The sequence below is a fragment of the Leucoraja erinacea genome, chromosome 37 (assembly GCF_028641065.1).
Source record: "Leucoraja erinacea ecotype New England chromosome 37, Leri_hhj_1, whole genome shotgun sequence".
NCBI lineage: Eukaryota > Metazoa > Chordata > Chondrichthyes > Rajiformes > Rajidae > Leucoraja > Leucoraja erinaceus.
Window position 1 is genome coordinate 7,633,645 of NC_073413.1, and position 26,193 is coordinate 7,659,837.

Here is a 26,193-nt window from a genome sequence, read left to right on the forward strand (position 1 = left end):
AAGCAATTAGACAGGTACATGGATAGGACAGGTTTAAAGGGATATGGGCCAAACGCAGGCAGGTGGGACGAGTGTGTAGCTGGGACATGTTGGCTGGTGTGGGCAAGTTGGGCCGAAGGGACTGTTTCCATACTCTATGACACAAAACATCAGGGAATTACTCACAGCTTCTGGGGTTATTTTCTCAAGCTCTCATCTTTCAAAGCTTTCTCCACTTACCAGACAGAGCCCAGCCACCACGGATGGCCCGCATTCACTTCTGTTGGCTATTCAGGAGCTGTTCTCCAGATGGAAGGAACTGGCAGTGACTGGGGCAATCAGGAGATGCTGGGATTGGTGGGAAGTAACTGGGAGTGGTCTGGAAAGGATGGGAGCAGGGGTGGGGTGAGGGGGAAGGGAACGGATGGGAGCAGCTGGGAATATCCAGGAGCAACCTGTAGCAGAGTGGAATGACGGAGACTGGCTGGGAGTGGTGGGGAGAGACTAGTAGTGGCAGGGGGAGGTTCGGAGTGCCTATCACAATATACATGGTTACATTTTGGCCTCTGTGACCACACCATGGCGTAACAGAGCCGCTGCCTCAAAACTCCAATGGCCCGAGTTCATCCCTGGCCTCAGGGCTGTCTGGGCGGAGTTTGCACGTTCTCCTTGTTCCTTTAGAAAGGAGTCGAGGAGGAATTTCTTTAGCCAGAGGGTGATGAATCTGTGGAACTCGTTGCCACAGACTGCTGCGGAGGCCAAGTCAGTGGATATTATTAAGGCGGAGACAGGTTCTTGATTAGCACGGGTGTCAGGAGTGATGGGGAGAAGGCAGGAGAATGGGGTTGAGAGGGAGAGATAGATCAGCCATGATTGAATGGCGGAGTAGACTTGATGGGCCGAATGGCCTAACTCTGCTCCTGGAACGTATGAATTTATGAACGATTTGGTTTTTCCTGGGTGCTCTGTTTTCCTCCCACATCCCAAACACACACACAAGGGTTGGTGGGTTGCTGCTGAAAACCATCATGGTGTTGGAAGCAGGGGCAGCACGCGGAGATGTGGGCAAGGAACGGCACCGTGCCGCGTGCTTGCAGTTACTCTATGGACCGAAGGGCCTCCTTCTATAGAATAAGGAAAATGGCGAATAAGGAGGCAGACCTCACACCTTGGATACCTGGGTAGCTACAATGGAGAGAGGACGGTGGGAGGAAGGGAGGCCACTTCTAGAGAGGGAGAGCAAATGTGGAAGAGATTTCCACAATGACTGGACTTAGTCACAACCCCCTGTGGCAGTTTGCCCCACCCCGTCGTCTCCTCACTCACCCCTTTCCTTCCCGTCCCCTTGGGCAGGGGCATTAAGGATTCAGTAACAGAGGTGTCAAAATCCTGACTCCCAAAAATGATCAAGTCGGAAGGCAGGCCGGGCGTGAGAGAGTGAACGCCTGCCCGGGTTGGTGGAGTTTCTGTACTGCAGCATTACGTTGAGATGGGACAGGAATATTATGAAAACACACATATATAACCGTCTAAGGCCCAAGCGTACATGCATGGAGCTGCTCCTTCACACCGCCACCGTACACGACATCAGACAGTAATAATAAGCTTCTGTAAAACACCAAAACGTGCTGTGGAGGTTAGACGCAAAAAGCTGGAGTATCTCAGCGGGTCAGACAGCATCTCTGGAGAAAAGGAATGGGCGGTGTTTCGGGTCGAGACCAGTGGGTGAGTGGTTCACACCCAGCGCAGGGGGGGGGGGGGGGTCTGTCCAGTGGGTCGGTCTGGCCGGGACGGTCTCAAGCCCCCCCCCCCCGACGTGTTCCTGCCCCTTTCGGACTGACGCACTATCTGTGGTGGACACGGATAGGCGACGTTTCAGGTCGGGAACCTTTTACACTCCCGAAAGGTCACCAGTCCACGTCCTCCAGAGATGCTGCCTGAACCGCTGAGTTACTCCAGCACTTTTTCCTCCAGGTTCCAGCAGCTGCGGTTCCCTGTGCCTCAGGAATAAACCTTTGCCTTCATCAAGCTGGGGGGGGGGGGGAAGGAGGGTGGATGGGGAGAGGGGGGGGGGACGGGAAGGCTGGAGCTGACATCCCGATCCCTGACATCCGGCATCAGTGATGCAGAGAGGAAGAATGCAGAGCAAAGTTCAAGATAGACACAAAAAGCTGGAGTAACTCAACGGGACAGGCAGCATCGCTGGAAAGAAGGCATGGGTGACGTGTCGGGTCGAGACACTTCTTCAGACTGATGTCAGGCGAGTGGGTGGTACATAGATAAGGAAGTGTAAGGTGTGAAAACAGGACAAAGAGAATGGAGATCAAGGAACATGTAGAATAGAGCATTGTTAGCTGTGAGAAGGTGACAACAAAGCAAAGAGAGATAAAATGTAGTCGGAGACAGGTGGGAGAACTGGGAAGGGGGAGGGGGATGGAGGATGGAGAGGGAAACCAAGCGTTACTTGAAGTTAGTGAGTCAATGTTCATACCGCTGGGGTGTAAGCTGCCCAAGCGAAATACGAGGTGCTGTTCCTCCAATTTGCGCTGGGCCTCACTCACTCTGGCAGTGGAGGAGGCCCAGGACAGAAAGGTCAGTGTGGGAATGGGAGCGGGGAGCTAAAGTGCTGAGCAACCGATGCACTCACTCTGTCCATGCTGGCCGGACATGGGGGTGTCCCGAGGGGGAGGCTGGAGCGAGGGGGAAGATGATCCATTTAAACCCGGGCCTGTGTTGGCCAGCGTTGATCTCGAACCTGCCGGAGAACGGGCCGGTGCCTCCCGACGGGCTGGCACGGAGCCGGTGCCGGTTCAGCCGCCGTCAACACCCGTCGCAGGTGCGGCGCCTCACCAGCCGGCCTGCGGTTGCCGTGGCGACGGGCGGAAGGCAGGAGGGCGGCGACTGACAACCTGTGTGTGTATACATATATATATATTCAGTTTTAATTTCACAGCAGTGTGATCCACATTGGGAGACGTGATTAAAAAAATAAGGAAAAGGAAGAAGGCACGGAGCGGGCGGTCCCGGCGGGTCCTCGTCGGAGTGGAACTCCGCGCTGCGGCCGCGACTGTAGGCTCGCTGGTCGCGTCTGTTCCTCTGTGGCCAGGACAGGCCAGGGTCTGTGGGCAACACGGGCAGGGCAGAGGTGAGAAACCACACTCTAACACAACTCTACACATATTATACACGCGCACACACACACACAGACGCGCGTACACACTTACACACAGGACGCGCGCACACACAGACGCGCACACACACTTACACAGAGACACGCGCACACTTACACACAGGACACACGCACACACAGACAGACGCGCGCACACACTTACACACAGGACACACGCACACACACACAGGACGCGCGCACACACAGACGCGCACACACACTTACACAGAGACACGCGCACACTTACACACAGGACACACGCACACACACACAGACGCGCGCACACACTTACACACAGGACACACGCACACAGACAGACGCGCACACACACGCAGACGCGCACAGACGCACACTTACACACACACACATACATAGATGCGCACACAAGCACTTACACATAGACGCGTACACACACACACACAGATGCGCACACACACTTACACAGACAGACGCGCACACACACGCAGACGCGCACACACACAAGCACACTTACACACAGACGCACACTTACACACATTCATAGACGCGCACACAAGCACTTACACACAGACGCGCTCACACAGGCGTGCGCACACGCATACTTACACACAGACTCGCGCAAACACACAGACGCGTACACACACACGTCATTCATCTGCAGGAAGCAACTGCCGATACTGGTTTACACCAGAGATAGGCACAAAATGCTGGAGTCAATCAGAGGAGAACTCTGACCAGCCCTGGGTGCGGCCCACTCACCATCATTTAGCGATGCTGTTCTGCAAAGACTCTTTCTCTTTCAGCGCCGACAACGCCAGCTTTAGCTGTTCCTTCACCTGGCTCAGCTCCCGTTCCGTTTTGACCTTCATGACGCTTAGTTCTACGAAGATGTCGTTGTACCTGTCTGTGGCGTACTTCTTATCCTACAAAAGAAATTCCGTGGGCAACATCACCGGGGGGGGGTCTTGAGACCGACCCAGCCAGACCGACCCACCGGACAGACCCACCCCCTGCGCTGGGCAACGGGACGCGATGGGAACGGACCACTCACTCACCCACTGCATGGTCTGAAGCTCGTCGCGTAGGCACACGGTCTCCTTCCGCATATTCTGCACTTCATTCTCCTTCACCCGTAGCAACATCTGAGGACACGGACACAGGGGGCAGTGAGCTCCATGGTCTAGCCCTAGAGAAACTTCCCCCGGCAACAAGAACCAGGCACAACTGCAGGCACTGGTTTACGCCGAAGATAAGACGCAAACGGACAGGACTGATTTGGAGGGGCGTGGACCAGACGCTGGCACGGCCAAGATGGGCCGAAGGGCCTATTCCCACGCTGTATCACTCTATGACTCTCTGCTGAAGGAGCTCAGTGGGTCAGGCAACATCTGTGGAGGACATTTTGGGTCGGGACCGTTCTTCAGACTCATTGTACAGGAGGAGAGAAGAAGAAAGCTGGACTAGGGGGGAAGGCAGGATATAGCATGGCAGGTAATCAGTCAACATAGGCGGGGGGGAACAGGAAAATGGAAGAGACAAGAAAGGAAAGTGTGACACAAAATGCTGGAGGAACTCAGCGGGACAGGCAGCATCGCTAGAGAGAAGGAATGGGTGATGTTTCGGGTCGAGACCCTTCTTCAGACCGATGTCAGGGAAGTGGGTGGTACAGAGATAAAATGTAGTCGGAGACAAGTAAGACTGGTCGGAGAACTGGGAAGGGGGAGGGGATGGAGAGAGAGGGAAAGCAAGGGCTATTTGAAGTTAGAGAAGTCAATGTTCATACCGCTGGGGTGTAAGCTGCCCAAGCGAAATACGGGGTGCTGCTCCTCCAACATGCACTGGGCCTCACTCTGACAGCGGACAAGGCCCAGGACAGAAAGGTCAGATTGGGAAAGGGAGGGGGGGTTAAAGTGCTGAGCAACCGGGATATCAGGTCGTTTAAGGCGGACTGAGCGGAGGTGTTCAGCGAAACGATCGCCGAGCCTGCGCTTGGTCTCGCCGATGTACAGGAGTTGACACCTGGAACAGTGGATACAGTAGATGAGGTTGGAGGAAGTGCAGGTGAACCTCTGCCTCACCTGGAACGACAAAGGAAAGTGAGAGACTGGGTTGAAGAGCTGCGAATTGGAAAGCTAGTGGGAGGAAAGTAGGGAGGAGAGAACTAGGTGGCACAGGGAGGGAAGGGGCGAGATGGGGGGGGTGGTATAATTCAGGCTGAAATCCATTGAACGCAATGGGACAAATCTCACAGAACAGCACAGAACAGGAACAGGCCCTTCAGTATGTCGAACACGATGCCAAGTTAAACTGATCTCCACCAACTACACATGATCCATATCTCTCCATTCCCTGCATGTCCATTTGGTGACTCAAAAGCATTTGCGTGTCTGACGCTGAATTGTACTGCATTGCTGGCTGTACCAGACTTGCTCTTGTCCACTTCCCCTCTGCCACCACTGTCAGCCACTAGAGGGCAGCTCACTCTGGTAATAGGTTCAGTTTAGTTCATTGATACAGCGTGGAGATAGGTAGGCCCTTTGGCCCAACATCGATTACCCCATTCACACCCGTTTTGTTGTAACTCACTTTCTCATCAATCAAACATTTTGGGGATTTGGGTGGGAACCGGAGCACCCGGGAGGGTAAACACAGGGTCACAGGGAGAACGTGCAAACTCCACACAGACAGCACCCGGGGTCAGGAACGAGCCTCCAGGTCTCTGGCGCTGAGAGGCAGCAACTCAACCTGCCGTTGATAGGGGGTGGAAGTTTATCTGGGGTCGATGGGGAGGCAGAGTTGGGGTGCAGGAGTCGGCCATTCGGCCCTTCGAGCCAGCACCACCATTCAATGTGATCATGGCTGATCATCCCCAATCAGTACCCCGTTCCTGCATTCGGTATGGAGCCAAGCACGGGGTCTGCTCCTCCCCCTCCCCCTCCCCCCAACATGTGCACGGGTCTGGGGACGAACAGGTGGATAGACAATAGGTGCTGGAGTAGGCCATTTGGCCCTTCGAGCCAGCACCACCATTCAATGTGATCATGGCTGATCATCACCAATCAGTACCCCGTTCCTGCCTTCTCCCCATATCCCCTGACTCCGCTATTTTTAAGAGCCCTATCCAGCCCTCTCTTGAAAGGATCCAGAGAACCGGCCTCCACCGCCCTCTGAGGCAGAGAATTCCACAGACGTTATGGGGAGGAGGCAGGAGAATGGGATTAGGAGGCCGAGATCAGCCATGATGGAATGGCGGAGTGGACTTGATGGCCTGATTCTACTCCTATAACTTGTGAAGTCCAAGGTTTAGGGAGAAGCTGGTCAGATTTCACCGCTTCATGCCATTTCACTGCCTCGGCCTCTAACTGCAGGTTGCTAAAGACAAACAGAGTCTTGTGGATCCAGTTCCCAGGCAACTGAATGGGCCCGTGGGGAGTGTCGTGTGATCATGGAGTGCCTGGTCCCCAGACACACTGGGTTCACCAGTGTCGCTGCTAATGGGTTGCATGAGCTGGGCTCAGCTGGAAACACTTGTGGCTCCCGTAGACAACCCTGGGGTTAACAACCATCAAGGCAAGCGGTGGGAATGTGATGCTCGTCTGCAACAACACTAGTGGGAGAGTCTAGGACCAAGAATCAAGCTTCAAGATTCAAGAGAATTTATAGTCATGTGTCCCAGATAGGACAATGAAATTCTTGCTTTGCTTCAGCACAACAAAATATAGTAGGCATGACTACAGAACAGATCAGTGTGTCCATATACCATTGTATAAATATATACACACATGAATAAATAAACTGATAAAGTGCAAATAAACTGATAATGGGCTATTAATGTTCAGAGTTTTGTTTGAGTTGAGTTCAATAGCCTGGCGGCTGTGGGGAAGTAGCTATTTCTGAACCTGGTTGTTGCAGTCTTCAGGCTCCTGTATCTTCTAGTGAAGGTAGTGGGGAGATGAGTGTGTGGCCAGGATGGTGTGGGTCCTTGATGATGCTGCCAGCCTCATCAAGGAATTAAAGGACATTCCTTCAGGAAGCAGATGAGGAGGAATTTCTTTAGTCAAAGGGCGGGAATTAATGGCCACAGAAAGCTGCGGAGGCCGTCAATGGATATTTTTAAGGCCGAGATGGATAGATTCTTGATTAGTACGGGTGTCAGGGGTGATGGGGAGAAGGCAGGAGAATGGGGTTGAGAGGGACAGATGATTGAATGGCGGAGTAGACTTTATGGGCCGAATGGCCTAATTCTGTTCCTAGAACTTATGACCTTATGAAAGGATGTAAGTGGCATGGGTGAGTGTGAGTGGCTACATCACCTGGGCAGAACAGAGGGATGAAAACTCGGCTGCCATTCATTCTGCTTACTGATCGGTCATGTGTGCCTTAGCTCCAATCCACCTATCACTGAACAACTTATCAATTCATGTTCTAGGAGTAGACAAAGTTTAAGGGAAGATGGATGGGACAAGATTTTATCACACAGGGTGGTGAGTGCCTGGAACACGAGTGCAGGGGATTGGGAGGAAATGAATGGGAAGAGCTATGGGGGGGCCCACAGTGGCGCAGCGGGTAGAGCTGCTTCATCACAGCACCAGAGAGCCGGGCTCGTTCCTAAGCTCGGGTGCTGTCTGTGTGGAGTTTGCACATTCTCCGTGTGACCGGCCGGGGTCTCCTCTGGGTGCTCACGTATCCCCAAAAGTGCAGGTTTGTAGGGCGATTGCCCCTAGTGTGTGTAGGGAGTGAATGAGAAAGTGGGAAAACATGGAACTAGTGTGTACGAGTGATCGATGGTTGGCCTGGACTTGGTGGGACTTGCTGTATCTCCAAAACAAAAACACTACAGCTAGCACATGCCCCTTGGGCCGAGTGGCCTCTCAGCTGCTGTGTTTCTTTGTCAAGTGTCTGATGTCTACAGGTGATTGAAAAGCATTGCTCCTCTTCACCCCCCCCCTCCCCACCCTCCTTCCTGCCTCCCCCCCCCTCCCAATCCCCCTCACACCTCCTCTCCCAATCCCCAACTCCTCCCCACACCTCAGATTCAGATTCAATTTTAATTGGCATTGTCAGTGTACAGTACAGAGACAACGAAATGCATTTAGCATCTCCCTTGAAGAGCGACATAGCAAACGATTTGAATAAAAAATAATAAGTGTCCGGGGGGGGTGGTGATTGGCAGTCACCGAGGTACGTTGTTTAGTAGAGTGACAGCCGCCGGAAAGAAGCTGTTCCTGGACCTGCTGGTTCGGCAACGGAGAGACCTGTAGCGCCTCCCGGATGGTAGGAGGGTAAACAGTCCATGGTTGGGGTGAGAGCAGTCCTTGGCGATGCTGAGCGCCCTCCGCAGACAGCGCTTGCTTTGGACAGACTCAATGGAGGGGAGCGTGGAACCGGTGATGCGTTGGGCTCCCTCCACTCCCTCCACCTCCCTACCCCCACCTGCCCCTCCCTACCCCCCCACACCTCCTCTCCCCCCACCACCACCCTACCCCCCACACCTCCCCCCTCCCTCTTACCTCCAGTTCACAGCTGCCTCTGTCACCTGTGACAGATAGGTTGGCCGTGTGATCCTGGCTCTTCCTTGTCACCAGCTCGCGTATTCGTGCTATTTCGTCCGACAACTGGCCGTTCAGCTCCTGCAGTAGACGGGTCGGAAACCTCTTAAATGTCAAAGCTTGAGTACGTGATACCCACCCACCGCCGCAGACCCGGATCGGGGGTGGGGGGGGGGGTTATTCCTGGTCTGCACAGCGCGGCTGGATTGCCATCCAGAGGAAATGATGAGGGGTTGACGGCACTGGGCCTGTACTCGCTGGAGTTTAGAAGAATGAAGGGATACCTCATTGAAACGTACCGTATAGTGACCGCTGTAACTAGTGGCCGGTGTAACTAGTGGCCGCTGTAACTAGTGACCGGTGTAACTAGTGACCTCTGTAACTAGTGGCCGCTGTAACTAGTGGCTGTAACTAGTGGCCGCTGTAACTAGTTGCCGCTGTAACTAGTGGCCGCTGTAACTAGTGGCCGGTGTAACTAGTGACCGCTGTAACTAGTGGCCGCGGTAACTAGTCGCCGCTGTAGTGACCGCTGTAACTAGTCGCCGCTGTAACTAGTGGCCGCGGTAACTAGTGGCCGCTGTAACTAGTGGCCGCTGTAACTAGTGACCGCTGTAACTAGTGGCCGCGGTAACTAGTCGCCGCTGTAACTAGTGGCCGCTGTAACTAGTGCCGCTGTAACTAGTGGCCGGTGTAACTAGTGGCCGCTGTAACTAGTGGCCGCTGTAACTAGTGAGCGGTGTAAGTAGGGACCGCTGGAACTAGGGGCCGGTGTAACTAGTGGGCGGTGTAACTAGTGGCCGCTGTAACTAGTGGCCGGTGTAACTAGTGACCGCTGTAACTAATGGCCGCTGTAACTAATGGCCGCGGTAACTAGTGGCCGCTGTAACTAGTGGCCGCTGTAACTAGTGGCCGGTGTAACTAGTGACCGCTGTAACTAGTGGCCGCGGTAACTAGTGGCCGCTGTAACTAGTGGCCGCTGTAACTAGTGGCCGGTGTAACTAGTGGCCGTAACTAGTGGCCGCTGTAACCTAGTGGCCGCTGTAACTAGTGACCGCTGTAACTAGTGGCCGCGTGTAACTAGTGGCCGCTGTAACTAGTGGCCGCTGTAACTAGTGGCCGCTGTAACTAGTGGCCGCTGTAACTAGTGGCCGCTGTAACTAGTGGCCGCTGTAACTAGTGGCCGCTGTAACTAGTGGCCGCTGTAACTAGTGGCCGCTGTAACTAGTGGCCGCTGTAACTAGTGGCCGCTGTAACTAGTGGCCGCTGTAACCGCTGTAACTAGTGGCCGCTGTAACTAGCGGCCGCTGTAACTAGTGGCCGCTGTACCTAGTGGCCGCTGTAACTAGTGACCGGTGTAGTAACTAATGGCCGCTGTAAACATGTTTCCTGCCTCTAGCGTGTCCAAGCCCTCATATAACAACCTTGTATGCGCGGAGTGACCTCTCTCCACGTTTGGTGTTAAGTGCCCTCTCGGTAATGAGGGGCTGTGGGGTAGTGCTGCCTCCTCCCCCCCCCCTCCACCCCCGCCCCGCCCCCCGCTGTGACGGGGAGACCCGGAGCGTGACCCCGCCTGGTCACCTGGTTCTGCCGCAGCAGCTCCTTGTTCTCCCGCTGGCTCCGGCACAGGTCCTTCTCCCTCAGCTGCGTCTCCTTCACCTGGCAATCGATCTCCAGGCACTTGCGGGAGTACTGCTCCGACAGGACCTGCAGCTCCTGCTGCAGCGACAGCAGCTCGTCCCTGTGGAGGGGACAACGGCGGCAATCCGGTCACGCACCCGCCTCACCACCCCGCGCACCGACGTTAGTGACACAGCGCGAAACAGGCCCTTCACGCCCACCGGCCATCCCCGCACACGACCACTATCCTACGCACACCAGCGACTATTTACATTTGTGTTTAAGAGGGAACTGCAGATGCTGGAGAATCGAAGGTTACACAGAAAAGCTGGAGAAACTCAGCGGGTGCAGCAGCATCTATGGAGCGAAGGAAATAGGCAACGTTGCCTATTTCCTTCGCTCCATAGATGCTGCTGCACCCGCTGAGTTTCTCCAGCTTTTCTGTGTAACCACCGACTATTTACATTTGTTTTACCGGAGCCAATTAAAAACCTGGAGTGTGGGAGGAACCCGGAGCACCCGGAGAAAACCCACGCAGGTCACGGGGAGAATGTATAAACTCTGTACAGAGTTCCAGAGAAAACAACACCACACCACCGCATCTTGTCCTAATGTTGACAAGCGGGAAAGGGCGCAGAGAAGATTTACGAGGATGTTGCCAGGACTTGAGGGCCTGCCCTGTAGGGAGAGGTTGAGCAGGCTGGGACTCTATTCCCTTGAGCACAGGAGCATGAAGAGGCAATCTTATGGAGAGAGGTGTACAAAACCATGAGAAGAATAGATCTGGGCCCAGAGTAGGTGAATTGAGAACGGGAGGACATTGGTTTGAGGTGCGGACGGAAAGATTTAATAGGACCCAAGGGTAACATTTTCACACAAAGGGTGGTGAGTGTATGGAACGAGCTGCCAGAGGAGGTAGTTGCGGCAGGTACTATCGCAACATTTAAGAAACATTTAGACAGCTACATGGATAGGACAGGTCTACAGGGATATGGGCCAGCCGCAGGCAGGTTGGCCGGTGTGGGCCTGTCTCGGTTGTGAGAGGGGGCCAGTACTCACTGGTGCTGCTTGTTCAGCCTCTCCAGGTCGCTGTTGGCCACAATGCTTCGCTTCGAGCGCAGTTTATCCGTCTCCTTCTCCAGTTCTTCTCGATGTGCCTTCTTCACTGCTTCAATGGCTGCCAATGAAAGACAGGATGTTAACCACGGCTGAACCTAGCCCCCAGTCAACCGATCGCTCACCTTGCGATGGAGACTGGGACCCATTTGTCACAAACTAATCACACGCATGGCCTCGTTCAACCACCGCCCATGGGCTTGCTGATCTGCCAGAGAGTCCCACAGCACAGAAACAGGCCCTTCAGCCCAACTTGTCCACGCTGCCCCATTGCAGTTCGCTGTGTTTTAGTCCTTATCCCTCAAAACCTTTCCTTTCTTTCTTTTAAAATCTTTTTATTAGCTTTTTTTTCCCAAAACAAAAACAAAACGAATAATGATAAACATAACAATGATATTGATACATAGGGATCAGGGGTTACATTAATAACAGGTATAACCTAATATGAGTCCAGTGTCAAAATACACATTGAATATAGACCTCCAGGTCTCTATGTAAATATAGTTAAATGTTTAAAAGAAATATATATATATATATATATTAAAAAAAAGATTTAAAAAAAACCTTTCCTATCCATGTACCTGTCCAAGTGCCTTTTAAATGTCACTAGACCAAGTGCAGACCCGTTGCTCCCCCAATGGTGTGATCCTCCAACCCAATATTCCACCATGCACCCGTCTCCTCCAATGGAACTGAAGCTGTTCCCAAATGTAAGATTCCAGCAGTCCCCTGCCTCCCTCAGCAGTGGATTAAAAAAAAAATCCAATTGCACCTCCCCTGCCCGCTGCAGCAGTGAAAAGTTCAGAGTGTTCCTGCCTTGCAACTTTGTTTTGAAGTGTGTTGGAAGCTGATAGGAAGGAGCAGCCGTCAACGAATCAAAAGGCAGAAAGGCAGCCGGACGGCAGCCGGTCGGATGGCACGAGAGTTTTATATATTGACAGACAGACAGACAGATTGATTATAGTGCCTGCCTGAACTACCTCCTCTGGCAGCTCATTCCATATACCCACTACCCTCTGCGTGGAAAAGCCTTCGGGACTGTTCAAAACCTCCAAAAGATATCGACCGCCTGAGATTTGCAAAGTAGCACTAAGATCGAGCTCTATAAAGTACTTGTGCTCTTGATACTGATGCGTGGAGCAGAAACATGGAGACTAAAGAAGAAAGATGAAAACAGACTTTCAACATTGACTCGGGGCATCAGGTAAGTCGGGTCGTTTTTTCAGCCTGGTGAAACATGTCCACGAGTAAAAAAAATAGCCCCGAGTACCCACGGCTGGCATAACGAGCCGCTACGATATATCCACGGACTCCTATGGACTCGTTACAAAATAGAGAGAGTACAGAGGAGATTTACTAGAATGTTGCCTGGGTTTCAGCAACTAAGTTACAGAGAAAGGTTGAACAAGTTAGGGCTTTATTCTTTGGAGCGCAGAAGGTTAAGGGGGGACTTGATAGGGGTTTTTAAAATGATGAGAGGGATAGACAGAGTTGACATGGAAAAGCTTTTCCCACTGAGAGTAGGGAAGATTCAAACAAGGGGACATGACTTGAGAATTAAGGGACTGAAGTTTAGGGGTAACATGAGGGGGAACTTCTTTACTCAGAGAGTGGTAGCTGTGTGGAATGAGCTTCCAGTGAAGGTGTTGGAGGCAGGTTCGTTTTTATCATTTAAAAATAAATTGGATAGTTATATGGACGGGAAGGGAATGGAGGGTTATGGTCTGAGCGCAGGTATATGGGACTAGGGGAGATTATGTGTTCGGCACGGACTAGAAGGGTCGAGATGGCCTGTTTCCGTGCTGTAATTGTTATATGGTTATATGGTTATGAACATTCTGCGAGGTTGAAAACTCGGGAGAATTCGTGAATAACTCGGGAAAGTTGGACAGGCCCTTAACTCCGGCACTTCGTATCCATCTTCGGTAGAAACCAGCATCTGCAGTTCCTTCCTACAAAATACTGGTAATGCCCAGCGGAACTAACTCACTGAGATAGACGGTGTATTGTTGTGGTCCTGGCAACAATCCTCATGATGATGTAACTCACTCAGTTAGCTGCCTCCGTACTTCTTTCTCTCTGTTCCCAGTTACTGAGACGCTATTCGGGGGGGGGGGGGGTTACGACCTCCTGCTTGGCAACGTATCAAATATTTCTGACACCCACTGCTACCCCTCCCACTCTCCTGATTACAGCTCCACCAAACAATAGCAAGAATAGTTCCTCAAATACACTTCCTCTTTCATGAAATAAAAGTATGCACCTCGGAATGATGTTTACGATTTGTTTAACGATCTGATGTAGTATTTCATTTCGCTTGGTGTCAAGTTCATATACGTCAAATGGGGTCTGGAGAAGGGTTTCAGCCTGAAACGTCGCCTGTTTCCTTCGTTCCATAGATGCTGCTGCACCCGCTGAGTTTCTCCAGCACTTTTGTCTGCGTCTAATGATTAGTTGGACTAGTGCGCTGAGGAATGGCGTGTGGTGGTTAACGCAGACAAGTGCGAGGTGTTGCAGTTTGGGAAGTCGAACCAGGCCCTGGGGAATGATGCAGAGCAGAGGGATCTAGGAGTACTGGCACAGTGCCCTCCATAATGTTTGGGACAAAGACCCACCATTTATTTATTTGCCTCTGTACTCCACAATTTGAGAGCAGTTCAAGCAGTCATTGCATGCTAAGGATATTAGCAACAAAATACTAAACATGGCTACTTTAATTTACATGACATTGCTGTGTCCCAAACATTATGGTGCCCTGAAATGGGAGGCTATGTATAAAAACACTGCCGTAATTTCTACATGGTGAAACCAAAATGGATAAAAATTGCCTTTACTAAAATCTGACAATGTGCACTTTAAATGCATGTGATTTTTTTTCTATTACAATTTCTCAAATTGTGGAGTACAGAGGCAAATAAATAAATGGTGGGTCTTTGTCCCAAACATTGTGGAGGGCACTGTAGATAGTTCCTTGAAAGTGGCGTCACAGATAGTGGTCACGAAGGCTTTTGGTGAAATGGCCTTCATCAGTCTGGGTACGGAGTATAGAAATTGGCAAGTAATGTTACAGTTGTACAAGACACTGGCTATAGTTGCAGCATTGTGTTCACTTTTGGTCAGTCTTCGGGGTAGGGAGGATGCCATTACGTTGGAGAGGGTGCAGAGAAGATTTATGAGGATGTTGCCTCACACACACACACACGTACACAGAGACACACAGACACACACACACACACAGACACACACACACACACACACACACACACAGACACACACACAGACAGACACACACACACACACACCACAGACACACACACGCACAGAGACACACACACACACACACGCACACACACACACGCACACACGCAGAGACACACACGCAGAGACACACACGCAGAGACACACGCACACGCACACACACAGACAGACACACACAGACAGACACGCACACACACACACAGACACGCACAGACACGCACACAGACACGCACACACAGACACGCACACGCAGACACACACGCACACGCACACGCAGACACACACACACAGACACACACACGCAGAGACACACACGCAGAGACACACACGCAGAGACACACACACAGACACACACACACACATATACACACACACACACACACACACACACACACACACAGACAGACACACACACACACACGCACACACAGACACACACACAGACACGCACACACAGACACGCACACACACACACAGACACGCACACACACACACAGACACAGACACACACACAGACACACACACAGACACAGACACACACAGGGAGGGTGCTGGCTACGAGTCTCCCCTTCACCTCCTTCCCCTACCTGCAATGGTAGCGCTGGTCTCCTCAGACAGCAGCCGGTCTTTGTCCTGCTGCATCCTCTCCAGCTCCCGCTTGTGTTGCCGCAGCTGCTCCTCCATCGCCTTGCGGTGCGATTCCTCCATCTCCTTGAAGCTGCGCTCGCAGGTAGCCTGCAACGCCGAGAGGGGACAACGCATCAGAAACCCCTCCCTGGAGCGGGGGAGAAATTAGCCGGGCGAGGAGGAGAGGCTCCTCAGCTCAAGGAGAGCCCGGGCTCAACACGGCGCTGGTCAGGCCGCATTTGGAGTATTGTGAGCAATTGTGGGCCCCGTATCTGAGGAAGGTTGCGCTGGCTCTGGCGAGGGGCCAGAGGAGGTTTACGAGAATTATCCCAGGATTGACATCCGATGAGCATTTGACTGCACTGGGCCTGTACCCGTTGGAATTTAGATGGATCAGGGGGGGGGATCTCATAGAAATGTATCCACGCTGTAACTCTCAACTAAACTAAACACTGAGTTCCTCCAGCAGTTTGCTTTTCCCTAAGATTCGTGTATTTGATAATGATGAGCCACCCTGTACTTGTCTCCCCCTCCCCTCCATCATCTCTCTCCCTCCCCCCCCCCTCTCCCCTCTCCCTCCCTCCCTCCCCCCTCCCCCCCCTCCCTCCATCCCCTCCCTCTCCCTCCATCCCCCCTCTCCCTCCACCCCCCCCTCTCCCCTCCACCCCCCCCTCTCCCTCCACCCCCCCTCTCCCTCCCCCCCCCTCTCCCTCCATCCCCCCTCTCCCCATCCCCCCCTCTCCCCATCCCCCTCTCCCTCCACCCCCCCCTCTCCCTCCACCCCCCCTCTCCCTCCATCCCCCTCTCCCCCCATCCCCTCTCCCCCCATTCCCCTCTCCCTCCACCCCCCTCTCCCTCCACCCCCCCCTCTCCCTCCACCCCCCTCTCCCTCCATCCCCCCTCTCCCTCCACCCCCCCCCTCTCCCTCCACCCCCCCTCTCCCCCACCACCCCCCCCCTCCCTCCACCCCCCCTCTCCTCCCTCCCCCCCCCCCTCCCCTCCACCCCCCCTCCCCCCATCCCCCTCTCCCCTCCACCCCCCCTCTCCCTCCATCCCCCCTCTCCCTCCACCCCCCCCCTCCATCCCCTCTCCACATCCCCCTCATCGCGTCTACCCCCATCCCCCCCTCTCCCCCCATCCCCCTCTCCCCCCATCCCTCTTCCCCTCCATCCCCCCCTCTCCCCCTCCCTCATCGCGTCTACCCCCTCCCCCCCCTCTCCCCCCCCATCCCCCTCTCCCCCCATCCCTCTTCCCCTACATCCCCCCTCTCCATCCCTCCCCCTCCCTCCATCCCCTCTCCCATCCCCCTCTCCCTCCACCACCCCTCTCCCCCATCCCCCCCCTCCCTCCATCCCCCCCCTTGCACCCCCCCTCTCCCCTCACCCCTCACCCCCCCCCCTCCCCCCCCCTCTCCCCCCACCACCCTCTATCCCCCCCCCCCCCCTGCACCCCCCCCCTCTCCCTCCATCCCCCCCTCTCCCCCATCCCCCCCCCTCTCCCCCTTCCTCCCCCTTATCTCTGGACCTTTAGCTGTGTCTCTTCTCCCTCTTCCAACCATTATGGACCGTCTCTCATGGACTCTGGTGACACACGCTCAGCTGGGGGATATGGGCAGCACCAACCGTTTGGGGAGGGTGGGGGTGGGGGAGATACTGACCTGAGAGACGTAGCCTTTGGGAGCCGCCTTCCTTTGGTCCTCGGATGCGCACAGCTGTCCCTGCAGCCGCCCGGTTTGCCCCCGGAAAGATTCCAGCTCTTTCCTGGCCTCGTCCAGCTGTGCGTTCAGGGATTGGATCTGGAATTGAACAAAGATCGGGATTGTAAACCGCTCAGCCAAAGGGGTATTTTGCAGGACAAGTGTTGTGCGATCCCCAGCAGAGTTGAAGGCTGACTTCAAAACCAAAGTGAACAATATTTTTAACGTTAAAAGGGGCCTAGGCAGAGAGTGGAAGCCAGGCTCAGCCATGATAAAGTGAGTGGTGTAATGATTCCAGCTGCTGGATTAGCAAACCCCCCCCACATACAAGTTTTATTGTCTTCCTGCAGAGTTTCACTGTCTCTACAACTCGTTAACACCAAGCCCACAGCCAACAATGGACCATTGTGGGCTCCACCTTTCACGGATCATTGTTACTTTTTGCATATCTCTCTAGATCACTGCGGACTGGGGGCATTTTGGGACGGAGAGCTCGGGGAGCAGGTTAGCGACAGGCATGGGTAGAAGAGGGGAGTGTGCACTGGCTTTTGCTGTTGGGTATACACACTGCAGGCAGTAAACCCTGGCACGGGTGAATCCCACTATGAGTCCTACCTCCTTCTTCAGCCGCTCCGTGGTCCCGGCAGTGCCTGCGTTGGTTTGGGACGGCCGTAAGCACAGGAGGGGGACCTGCTTGTGGTCGCGCAGCGGGATGCACTCCAGTTCCTGCCACTTCACCTCGATGTCCTTGCCGAGGGGCTGGGGGATTTGGACGGGCACAAAGCTCCAGTCCGCCTCCCCCCTCGGGCTCTCGCTCGGCACCCCTGCCTCGAACCACTTGCTGCGCTCGGACAGCCGCTGCACCTGCTCCTGCTGCAGCTCCTCCTTCTTGGTGCAGCCCTGCGCGCGCAGCTGCAGCGGGGAGTCCGGGCTGCGAGTCCGCGCCGACTCCTGGACGCGGGCGGGCGCCGAATCCGGCGCGCGCAACGACTGCAGCAGCTGCTGCTGCACGGGCGCCAGCTCCACGCAGTCCTGCGACGGCGGCTGATGCAGGTGGCCGTCTGTCCTGCGGCTCCCCCTCTGCACGTCCGCCCACGTCCTCTCTGGAACCGTCGCCTCCTGCCTCACCGCAGTCCTTCTGGCAATGGCGTCGCAGAAGGTGTTCTCTTTATTGCTATCTGTTAAACTGCAAACAAGGCATTCGGTTACAGTCATAGAGTGATACAGTGTGGAAACAGGCCCTTTGGCCCAACTTGCCCACACCGGCCAACATGTCCCACCTGCCAGCGCTTGGTCCAGATCCCTCCAAACCTGTCCTATCCATGTACCTGTCTAACTGTTTCTGGATTAGATCAGATTCAGATTCAGATTCAATTTTAATTGTCATTGTCAGTGTACAGTACAGAGACAACGAAATGCATTTAGCATCTCCCTTGAAGAGCGACATAGCAAACGATTTGAATAAAAAATAAATATAAGTGTCCGGGGGGGGGGGGGGTGATTGGCAGTCACCGAGGTACGTTGTTTAGTAGAGTGACAGCCGCCGGAAAGAAGCTGTTCCTCGACCTGCTGGTTCGGCAACGGAGAGACCTGTAGCGCCTCCCGGATGGTAGGAGGGTAAACAGTCCATGGTTGGGGTGAGAGCAGTCCTTGGCGATGCTGAGCGCCCTCCGCAGACAGCACTTGCTTTGGACAGACTCAATGGAGGGGAGCGTGGAACCGGTGATGCGTTGGGCAATTTTCACCACCCTCTGCAATGCCTTCCGGTCGGAGACAGAGCAGTTGCCATACCATACTGTGATGCAGTTGGTAAGGATGCTCTCGATGGTGCAGCGGTAGAAGTTCACCAGGATTTGAGGAGACAGATGGACCTTCTTCAGTCTCCTCAGGAAGAAGAGACGCTGATGAGCCTTCTTGATCAGAGTAGAGGTATTGTGGGTCCAAGAGAGGTCATCGGAGATGTTGACTCCCAGGAACCTGAAGCTAGAAACACGTTCCACCTCCGTCCCGTTAATGTGGATGGGGGTGTGCGTGCTCTGGACTTCCTGAAGTCTACAATGAGCTCCTTGGTCTCCTTGGTATTGGGTTGCTGCAGCCCAATAATCCAGAGACTACAGCAAATTGTATTTCTGATGCACTTCTAACTTGGACAGTGTGCACATCAGATAGCTTTTAATATTTATTATTGTCACGTGATGAGAGATACCAGAAAAACTGATCCAGACAGATCATACTATCCACGAGTACCATCTAGCCAAACACAAGTACAACAAGAGAAGTTAAAAGAAAATTAACCATTGTGCACAGCATTGCAGCTCCAGAGAAAGTGCAGATTTTTTTTTAAAGTGCATGGGCCTCAATGAGGTAGGTTGGAAGATCGAGATTATACCCTTGTTTTATTTTGACTGACCCACGGAGGGAGCTCTGTAGAGGGAACGGAACCATCCTCTTAGAAACATAGAAAATAGGTGCTGGAGGAGGCCATTCGGCCCTTCGAGCCAGCACCGCCATTCATTGTGATCATGGCTGATCGTCCCCTATCAATAACCCGTGCCTGCCTTCTCCCAATTTCCCTTGACTCCACTAGCCCCTAGAGCTCTATCTAACTCTCTCTTAAATCCATCCAGTGACTGGGCCTCTGTGGCAGGGAATTCCATAAATTCAAAACTCTCTGGGTGAAAAAGTTTTTTCTCACCTCAGTCTTAAATGACCTCCCCTTTATTCTAAGACTGTGTGGCCCCTGGTTCTGGACTCGCCCAACATTGGGCGTTAGAGTTACCAGCCAGAGTGTGTTCCACACCTCCCATCTACCTCATGAACTATATGAGTCAGTATGAGTGTATTGAGGGACCATGGGCAAATGTTCTCGACGGGCAAAATTAAACTAAGCTCAGCAATATCTACTGCCATGTTAATTCTGTCGTTTGTGTACATCAATGATAAGCGCTGGATCTGGGGTTGTGGTGGAATTTGTTACTGACACCAAAATAGCAGACGCTGCCAATTTTTTAGAAAAGCAGAGGAAACTCTGCAGAGAGATGTTGATAAGATAAATGTTTAAAAACACCAGCAGATGGAATTCACGGGCAGTGTGTGCAAGCTGATAATAATTTAGTAAAATAAATACGTGGTGCGAATTACGCGCGCATGGTGACGTAGGCAGTGACGCGCAGTTGCGCGCGGCGCCCCTGGATTTTGGGATGTACAAATTCTTCGCTTGCCATCAGCGTGACGCGCAAATGGCGCCCAAGTGGGACAGGCCCTTTAAATCTAAACCTAAAGTCTTGCCGGAAGATGCTGAGTGAAAACACAAGTGCTGTCATCTTGCCCCCTTCGATCTCCACAATGTGACTGACGAGGACTTTGGCTGCCGAGGGATTTACAGACAAGAACACAACATTCCCCTTGCCAACACCTGAACCAGATTATTTTCACCAGTAGACACTAAATGCTGGAGTAACTCAGCGGGTGAGGCAGCATCTCTGGAGAGAAGGAATGGGCAACGTTTCTGGTCGAGACCCGTCTTCAGACTGAGGTCAGGCGAGTGGGTGGTACATAGATAAGGAAGTGTAAGGTCTGAAAACAGGACAAAGGGAATGGAGATCAAGGAAAATGTAGCATAGATCGTTGTTAGCTGCGAGACCCGAAACGTTGCCCATTCCTTCTCTCCAGAGATGCTGCCTCACCCGCTGAGTTACTCCAGCATTTAGTGTCTACCTTCGATTTTACCAGCATCTGCAGTTCTTTATCACAGAAACTATTTTTCACCTCTGAGGCAACTTCCTTGCGACTGGGGCATGTGTTGACTGTGACCATTGCTGAGCCAGTGGCCACGAGACGAGAGTCTCCGAGAACCGGGAGGAGTAAAATGCATCATCACCTTCCTGCTCGAAGGGGGAAGTCTGCATCCTCTCGCTCCCACCCTATTAAGGAATTTGCCGATTTCCTGCCTTAGAGATCCTGCTCAAAGCGGACTCTCAGACGCATTTGACCGCGGGTTGGAACATCGACGCTGACTGCCCCATCCCCATCTCCAGCCACCGCACGCAGCGCGACCTCCTTAACGCTGAGGTAGTAACCAAGGACGACTGCGGTAGAGTTGCTGCCTTACAGCGCCAGAGATCCGGGTTTGATCCTGACTACGGGTGCTGTCTGTGTGGAGTTTGTACGTTCTCTCCGTGGGTTTACCCCGGGTGCCGGTTTACTCCCATACACCAAAGACGTGCAGGTTTGTAGGTTAAGTAGCTTCGGCAAAGATCGCAAATAGTCCCTCGCGCGTAGGATAAATCTGGTGTACGAGGGCTGAAGGGCCTGTTTCCAAGCCTGTATGTAATAAAGGTCTGCTCTCACTCCTCACCAAAGACACTGTGTGATGGGGCTTGTCCAAGCATCACACCAACATGAAGAATATTACGTCGAAAATAATCGTAACAAATTATTTGCCAGAGGGTCCTCTGACTGTGGAAGAATCTGCTCACTTTAAACATTCACCGCAAGAGAAGCAACGACGTCAGCAACAAGCCAGTGTCTTGACTACCCAGTGGCAAACCGTGCCACCACAGTGCAGCACGCGGGTCAGATGATCATGTGTTCACAGCCCCCGGCACAAGAGATGTACAGACATTCCCTCCTCCAACACACCCTGTCCCCATCACCTCCCAACCCCTGCTCTCATCGCGACAAGGAATTGCAGATGCTGGCTTATCCAGGAACGACACAAAAGTGCTGGAGGAACTCAGCGGGTCAGGCAGCATCACTGGAGAGCATCCCAGTGGGGTTTAGACTTCAGAAATGCAGCGCCGAAACAGGCCCTTCAGCCGACCTTGTCCGTGCCAACCTGCGATCCTCGTACGCAAACACTCAAGACTGTTTATCAAAGGCAATTAACCTACAGGCCTGCATGTCTTTGGAATATAGGAGGAAACCGGGGCACCCGAAGTAAACCCACGCGGTCATAGAGAGAACGTACATACTCCGTACAGGCAGCAGCTGAGGTCAGGATTGAACCCTGGGTCTCTGGTGCTGACAGTCAGTAACTCCACTGCTGTGCCACCGTGCTGCCTACACCGTAGGCTTTGCTGAAGAGGCTCTGGGTGGGGAAATTATGACAGACTTCACCAAGTGCCCTGCCGTCTGGCTGTAGATCTGGTGTAGGCCACACACAAACAATACAGTTGTTATCAGGCAACTGAACCATCCTACGACAAACTCCTATTCTTGAGCTACTATCTACCTCATTGGAGACCCTCGGACTATCTTTAATCAAACTTTACCGGGCTTTATCCTGCTCTAAACATTACTCATAGGTTTTAGGAGCAGAATTAGGCCATTTGGCCCATCAATTTTCAGCCCATCATCGTATATGAGCAACGTGGCTCAATATTCACGTTAGACAAAAGGTCGGGTCACGGTAGCGGGCGTTTGTAGTGAGGAGACCCACAAGGCGGCGTGGAATGTTATTGTTCAACCATGTCGATCAGCCATGGTTGAATGGGGGAGTATAGGCCTGATGGGCCGAATGGCCTAATTCTGCTCCCAGCACTCGTGTTGATCCAGAGATTCTGCACCAGGTCCGGGCCGAAAGACAGGGGAGGGAGGGTAACGGATATCGGCCTGTTTAGCGTAATCTAACCTGGCTTTAGAAGGTGGAGGTTTCATCCAAGTGTTCCTCCTACACGGCAGCAAGCAGAGGAGAAAAAACAAGGGCAGACATTAGAAATATCAAACAACACAAAGCAACAAGAACAACGTCAACATGCGAGTAGTCTTTTGGGAGCAAGTTACAGAGAACAGGTTACAGATGACAGCTTACAGAGAGTAGTTTACAGAGAACAGGTTACAGGAAATGGGCTTCAGGGAGTGAGCTCCTCAGAGTCAAGTCAAGTCAAGTTTATTCGTCACATACACATACGAGGTGAGCAGTGAAATGAAAAGTGGCAATGCTCGCGGACTTTGTGCATAAAGACAAACAAACAAACTACAAATAGAATGGAACAGAATCACATATTCTTTTAAATATTAAATATTGTGGGAGGAAAGAAAAAGGGAAAAAAAAACAGCAATTTAAAAAAAAACAGTAGAATGGTGCAGTGAAGTTAGTCCCTGGTGAGATAGGAGTCCTAATGGCATCTGGGAAGAAACGCCTTCTCAACCTCTCCGTTCTCACAGCATGGCAACGGAGGCGTTTGCTTGGCCGCGGAGGTCTACAGAGAGGGGCTCGCGAGTTGAAAGAGTTCGGGAGATTCAGGGGCAACAGGGGAGGGGGCCACAGGGGAGAGGTGACGACCAGGAGATGTAGTTGACCAAATACCTCTCTGCAGACACCTACAACACACACAGACACAGGCTGACAGACATGCAGCTGAAGAAGTGATCGGGCATGAGAGGTTTAATTCCTTGTGAGGCTCGGACAGGAGGAAGCAACTGTGGCAGCAATGCAGAGTTTGAGCTCAGCCCAAGGCACGGGGGTCTTGGTTTATTAATGTCACGTGTACCGAGATGCATTGGAAAAGGTTGCATGCTATCTGGGCAAATCATACCGTAAGTGATTTCAACAGGTAGTGAGTGCAAAGCAAAAGGATATAGAGTGCAGAGTAGTGACACAGCTACAAATAAAGTGCAGATTAAAAAAAAGTGCAAGGGCAGATTGGAAGATCAGGAAAACATCCTTAGCTTATGAGGGGAAAAAAAGTGATGGAGCAACTCAGCAGGACAGGCAGCATCTCTGGAGAGAAGGAATGGGTGACGTTTCGGGTCGAGACTTCTTAAGACTCGAACCGAAATGTCACCCATTCCTTCTCTCAAGGGATGCTGTCTGTCCCACTTTCCAGCATTTTGTGTCTATTTCCAGATTTGTGGGTTGATTAGCTTGGTGTAAATGTAAAATTGTCCCTAGTGTGTGTAGGACGGTGGTAGTGTGCAGGGATCATGGATCGGCGTGGACTCGGTAGGCCGAAGGGCCCGTTTCCTCGCTGTATCGCTAAACTAAATGGGGAGTGATGGCGGGCACCAGCCTGGCTGGTCCTCAGCTGTGAAGACCCTCGTCTTGGGAACAGCTCTGCCTTGTTGACAATAGACAATAGGTGCAGGAGTAGGCCATTTTGGCCCTTCAAGCCAGCATCACCATTCAATGTGATTATGGCTGATCATCCCCAATCAGTACCCCGTTCCTGCCTTCTCCCCATATCCCCTGACTCCGCTATCTTTAAGAGCCCTATCTAGTTCAGTATTGCAGCTAACTACATCTCCATATGCATCAAGGTTAGGTCTGTACAGTTGTACATTTGGTTAGTTGTGCTGGCCCAGCCCAGCTCTTCACAGATTTGTTCGATGTGACCAGCGTCTGAACAGCATGTTTAAGGTGGCAATGCTACCCATGATGGTCAGGCCAGGTCGGGGAAAAACTCGGTTCAGCTTGGACTGGTCACAGTCATGTCAGGTTTTCACTCTAAACCTCTCACACATGGCCTCTCTTTTGCACGCGTATTCAAAGTGGAGTAAGCACGTCAGTAATACAAAATCAGACACACAGCGCCAACTAAATTTACTGAGTAAAAATACAAGTAATGAAAAAAATTATTGGATTAAAATCTGCCACACACACACACACAAGACCAGCTTCCATCACACGGTGAGCATGAATATTATGGTGCCCCAATAAAAATCCTCCAAAGTCCTAATTCGGAAAACATTCCATCAGGTTGGAAGGTCTCATGACAAAATAGGCCAGTCAGCATGGTTTTTTGAAGTGGAGATCTTGCCTGAGAAACTCCAATCCTTCTCTCCCGCCCATCCCAAAATCACCCCTGTCCATCCCATTGCCTCCTCTTGCCCAAGCCATTCCCTCTCTCCTGCCTATCCCATTCCTTCTCGCCCATCTCCACCCAGACTGTCTGAAGAAGGGTTTCGGCCCGAAACGTTGCCTATTTCCTTCGCTCCATAGATGTTGCTGCACCCGCTGAGTTTCTCCAGCACTTTTGTCTACCTTCGATTTTCCAGCATCTGCAGTTCCTTCTTAAACACCTGCCAATCCCATTGCCTTGTAGACACAAAATCCTGCAGTAACTCTGGGGGGACAGGCAGCATCTCTGGAGAGAAGGAATGGGTGACGTTTTTGGTCCAGACGGTTCAGAGTCTGAAGAAGGGCCTCGAACCGAAACGTCACCCATTCCTTCTCACAGAAGCTCCCCGACCACGACAAGGTTGCAATCCAATGGAGAGCGTTTCCCCCCTGCCCATCCCTTTTGTTCCCCTGTTCATCCTTGTCATCGGCCCCCAGGCCAGTCACTCCCACTGCCTACTTCCACAGTGTCTACCCCAGCCGCTCCAGTTCCTTCCCACCCCAGGCCAGTCGCTCTCCCCGCTCACCCACCCGTTCACTCCCGCTATCGATCGCAACTTACTTTGTCACGTCTGGCGAAGAGCTGGGACGGACATTCTTCCTGAGAGCCTCGATCCAGTTCCTGCGAATGCCAGAGGTCATGGCTGACAGGGTGTAATCCATCTCTTTTGTCTGGGGAAACAGATGACCTTTCACACAGTGACTGCGATTCAAGGCCTTGTGCCGTGAATACACGCCGACCAGTTTTTCGTTTAGATTTTTCGTTTTAGCCCAAGAGTTACAGCATGGAAACAGACCCTTCGCTAGTTTAGAGATACAGCCATCACTCATACACTAGTTCCATCTTACACATTAGGACAGGGGTGGGGAACCTGTGGCCTTAAGGCTGCATGCGGCTTTCTAGGCCCTTAAGTGCGGCCTTTTAAATGAATCCAAATTTTGTAGAACAAATCCTTTTATTTTTATTAATATGTTTTTGTTCGTCTTTTATTATTTTTATTTTAATCTTAAAATTAACGTATTTAAAATACCAAAGAGTAAAAGAAGATTCAACAAAATAATCCTATGTCTAATTGAAGTTTCTTGGATGCGGCCTTATTAGATTACAGCTAACTTCACGCGGCATTCCAACATGAAAAGGTTCCCCACCCCTGCCCTAGGAACAAGTTACAGAAGCCAATTAACCTACAAACTTGCACGTCTTTGGAATGTGGGAGGAAACCGGAGCACCCGGAGAGAACCCACGGGGTGACAGGGAGAACATACAGACTCCGTAGAGACAGCATCCAAGATCAGGATCGAACCCGGGTCTCTGGTGCTGTAAGGTAGAACCCTACAGTGCCATCCATGTGTGAAGTGAGTG

General features: G+C 52.4%; 1 protein-coding gene across 2 annotated transcripts in view; it reads right to left on the bottom strand.

Moving 5' to 3' along the window:
• Nucleotides 1-2,061: 2,061 nt before the first annotated feature.
• triobpb (TRIO and F-actin binding protein b) overlaps nucleotides 2,062-26,193 on the bottom strand; it is an 88,330-nt gene continuing 64,198 nt past the window's right edge. Inside the window, exons 13-23 of one of the 2 annotated variants that reach the window (XM_055663237.1) lie at nucleotides 25,393-25,502; nucleotides 22,623-22,661; nucleotides 17,606-18,176; nucleotides 16,952-17,089; nucleotides 15,255-15,402; nucleotides 11,353-11,470; nucleotides 10,255-10,414; nucleotides 8,638-8,757; nucleotides 4,183-4,269; nucleotides 3,887-4,050; nucleotides 2,066-3,098 (exon numbers count right to left, since the gene is read on the bottom strand). In XM_055663237.1, coding sequence (XP_055519212.1) covers nucleotides 3,889-4,050; nucleotides 4,183-4,269; nucleotides 8,638-8,757; nucleotides 10,255-10,414; nucleotides 11,353-11,470; nucleotides 15,255-15,402; nucleotides 16,952-17,089; nucleotides 17,606-18,176; nucleotides 22,623-22,661; nucleotides 25,393-25,502 — 1,653 coding nt within the window. In that variant the 3' untranslated portion in view covers nucleotides 2,066-3,098; nucleotides 3,887-3,888. Of the gene's footprint in view, nucleotides 3,099-3,886; nucleotides 4,051-4,182; nucleotides 4,270-8,637; nucleotides 8,758-10,254; nucleotides 10,415-11,352; nucleotides 11,471-15,254; nucleotides 15,403-16,951; nucleotides 17,090-17,605; nucleotides 18,177-22,622; nucleotides 22,662-25,392; nucleotides 25,503-26,193 lie in introns of both variants that reach the window. The other variant, XM_055663236.1, reaches the window with a different exon arrangement.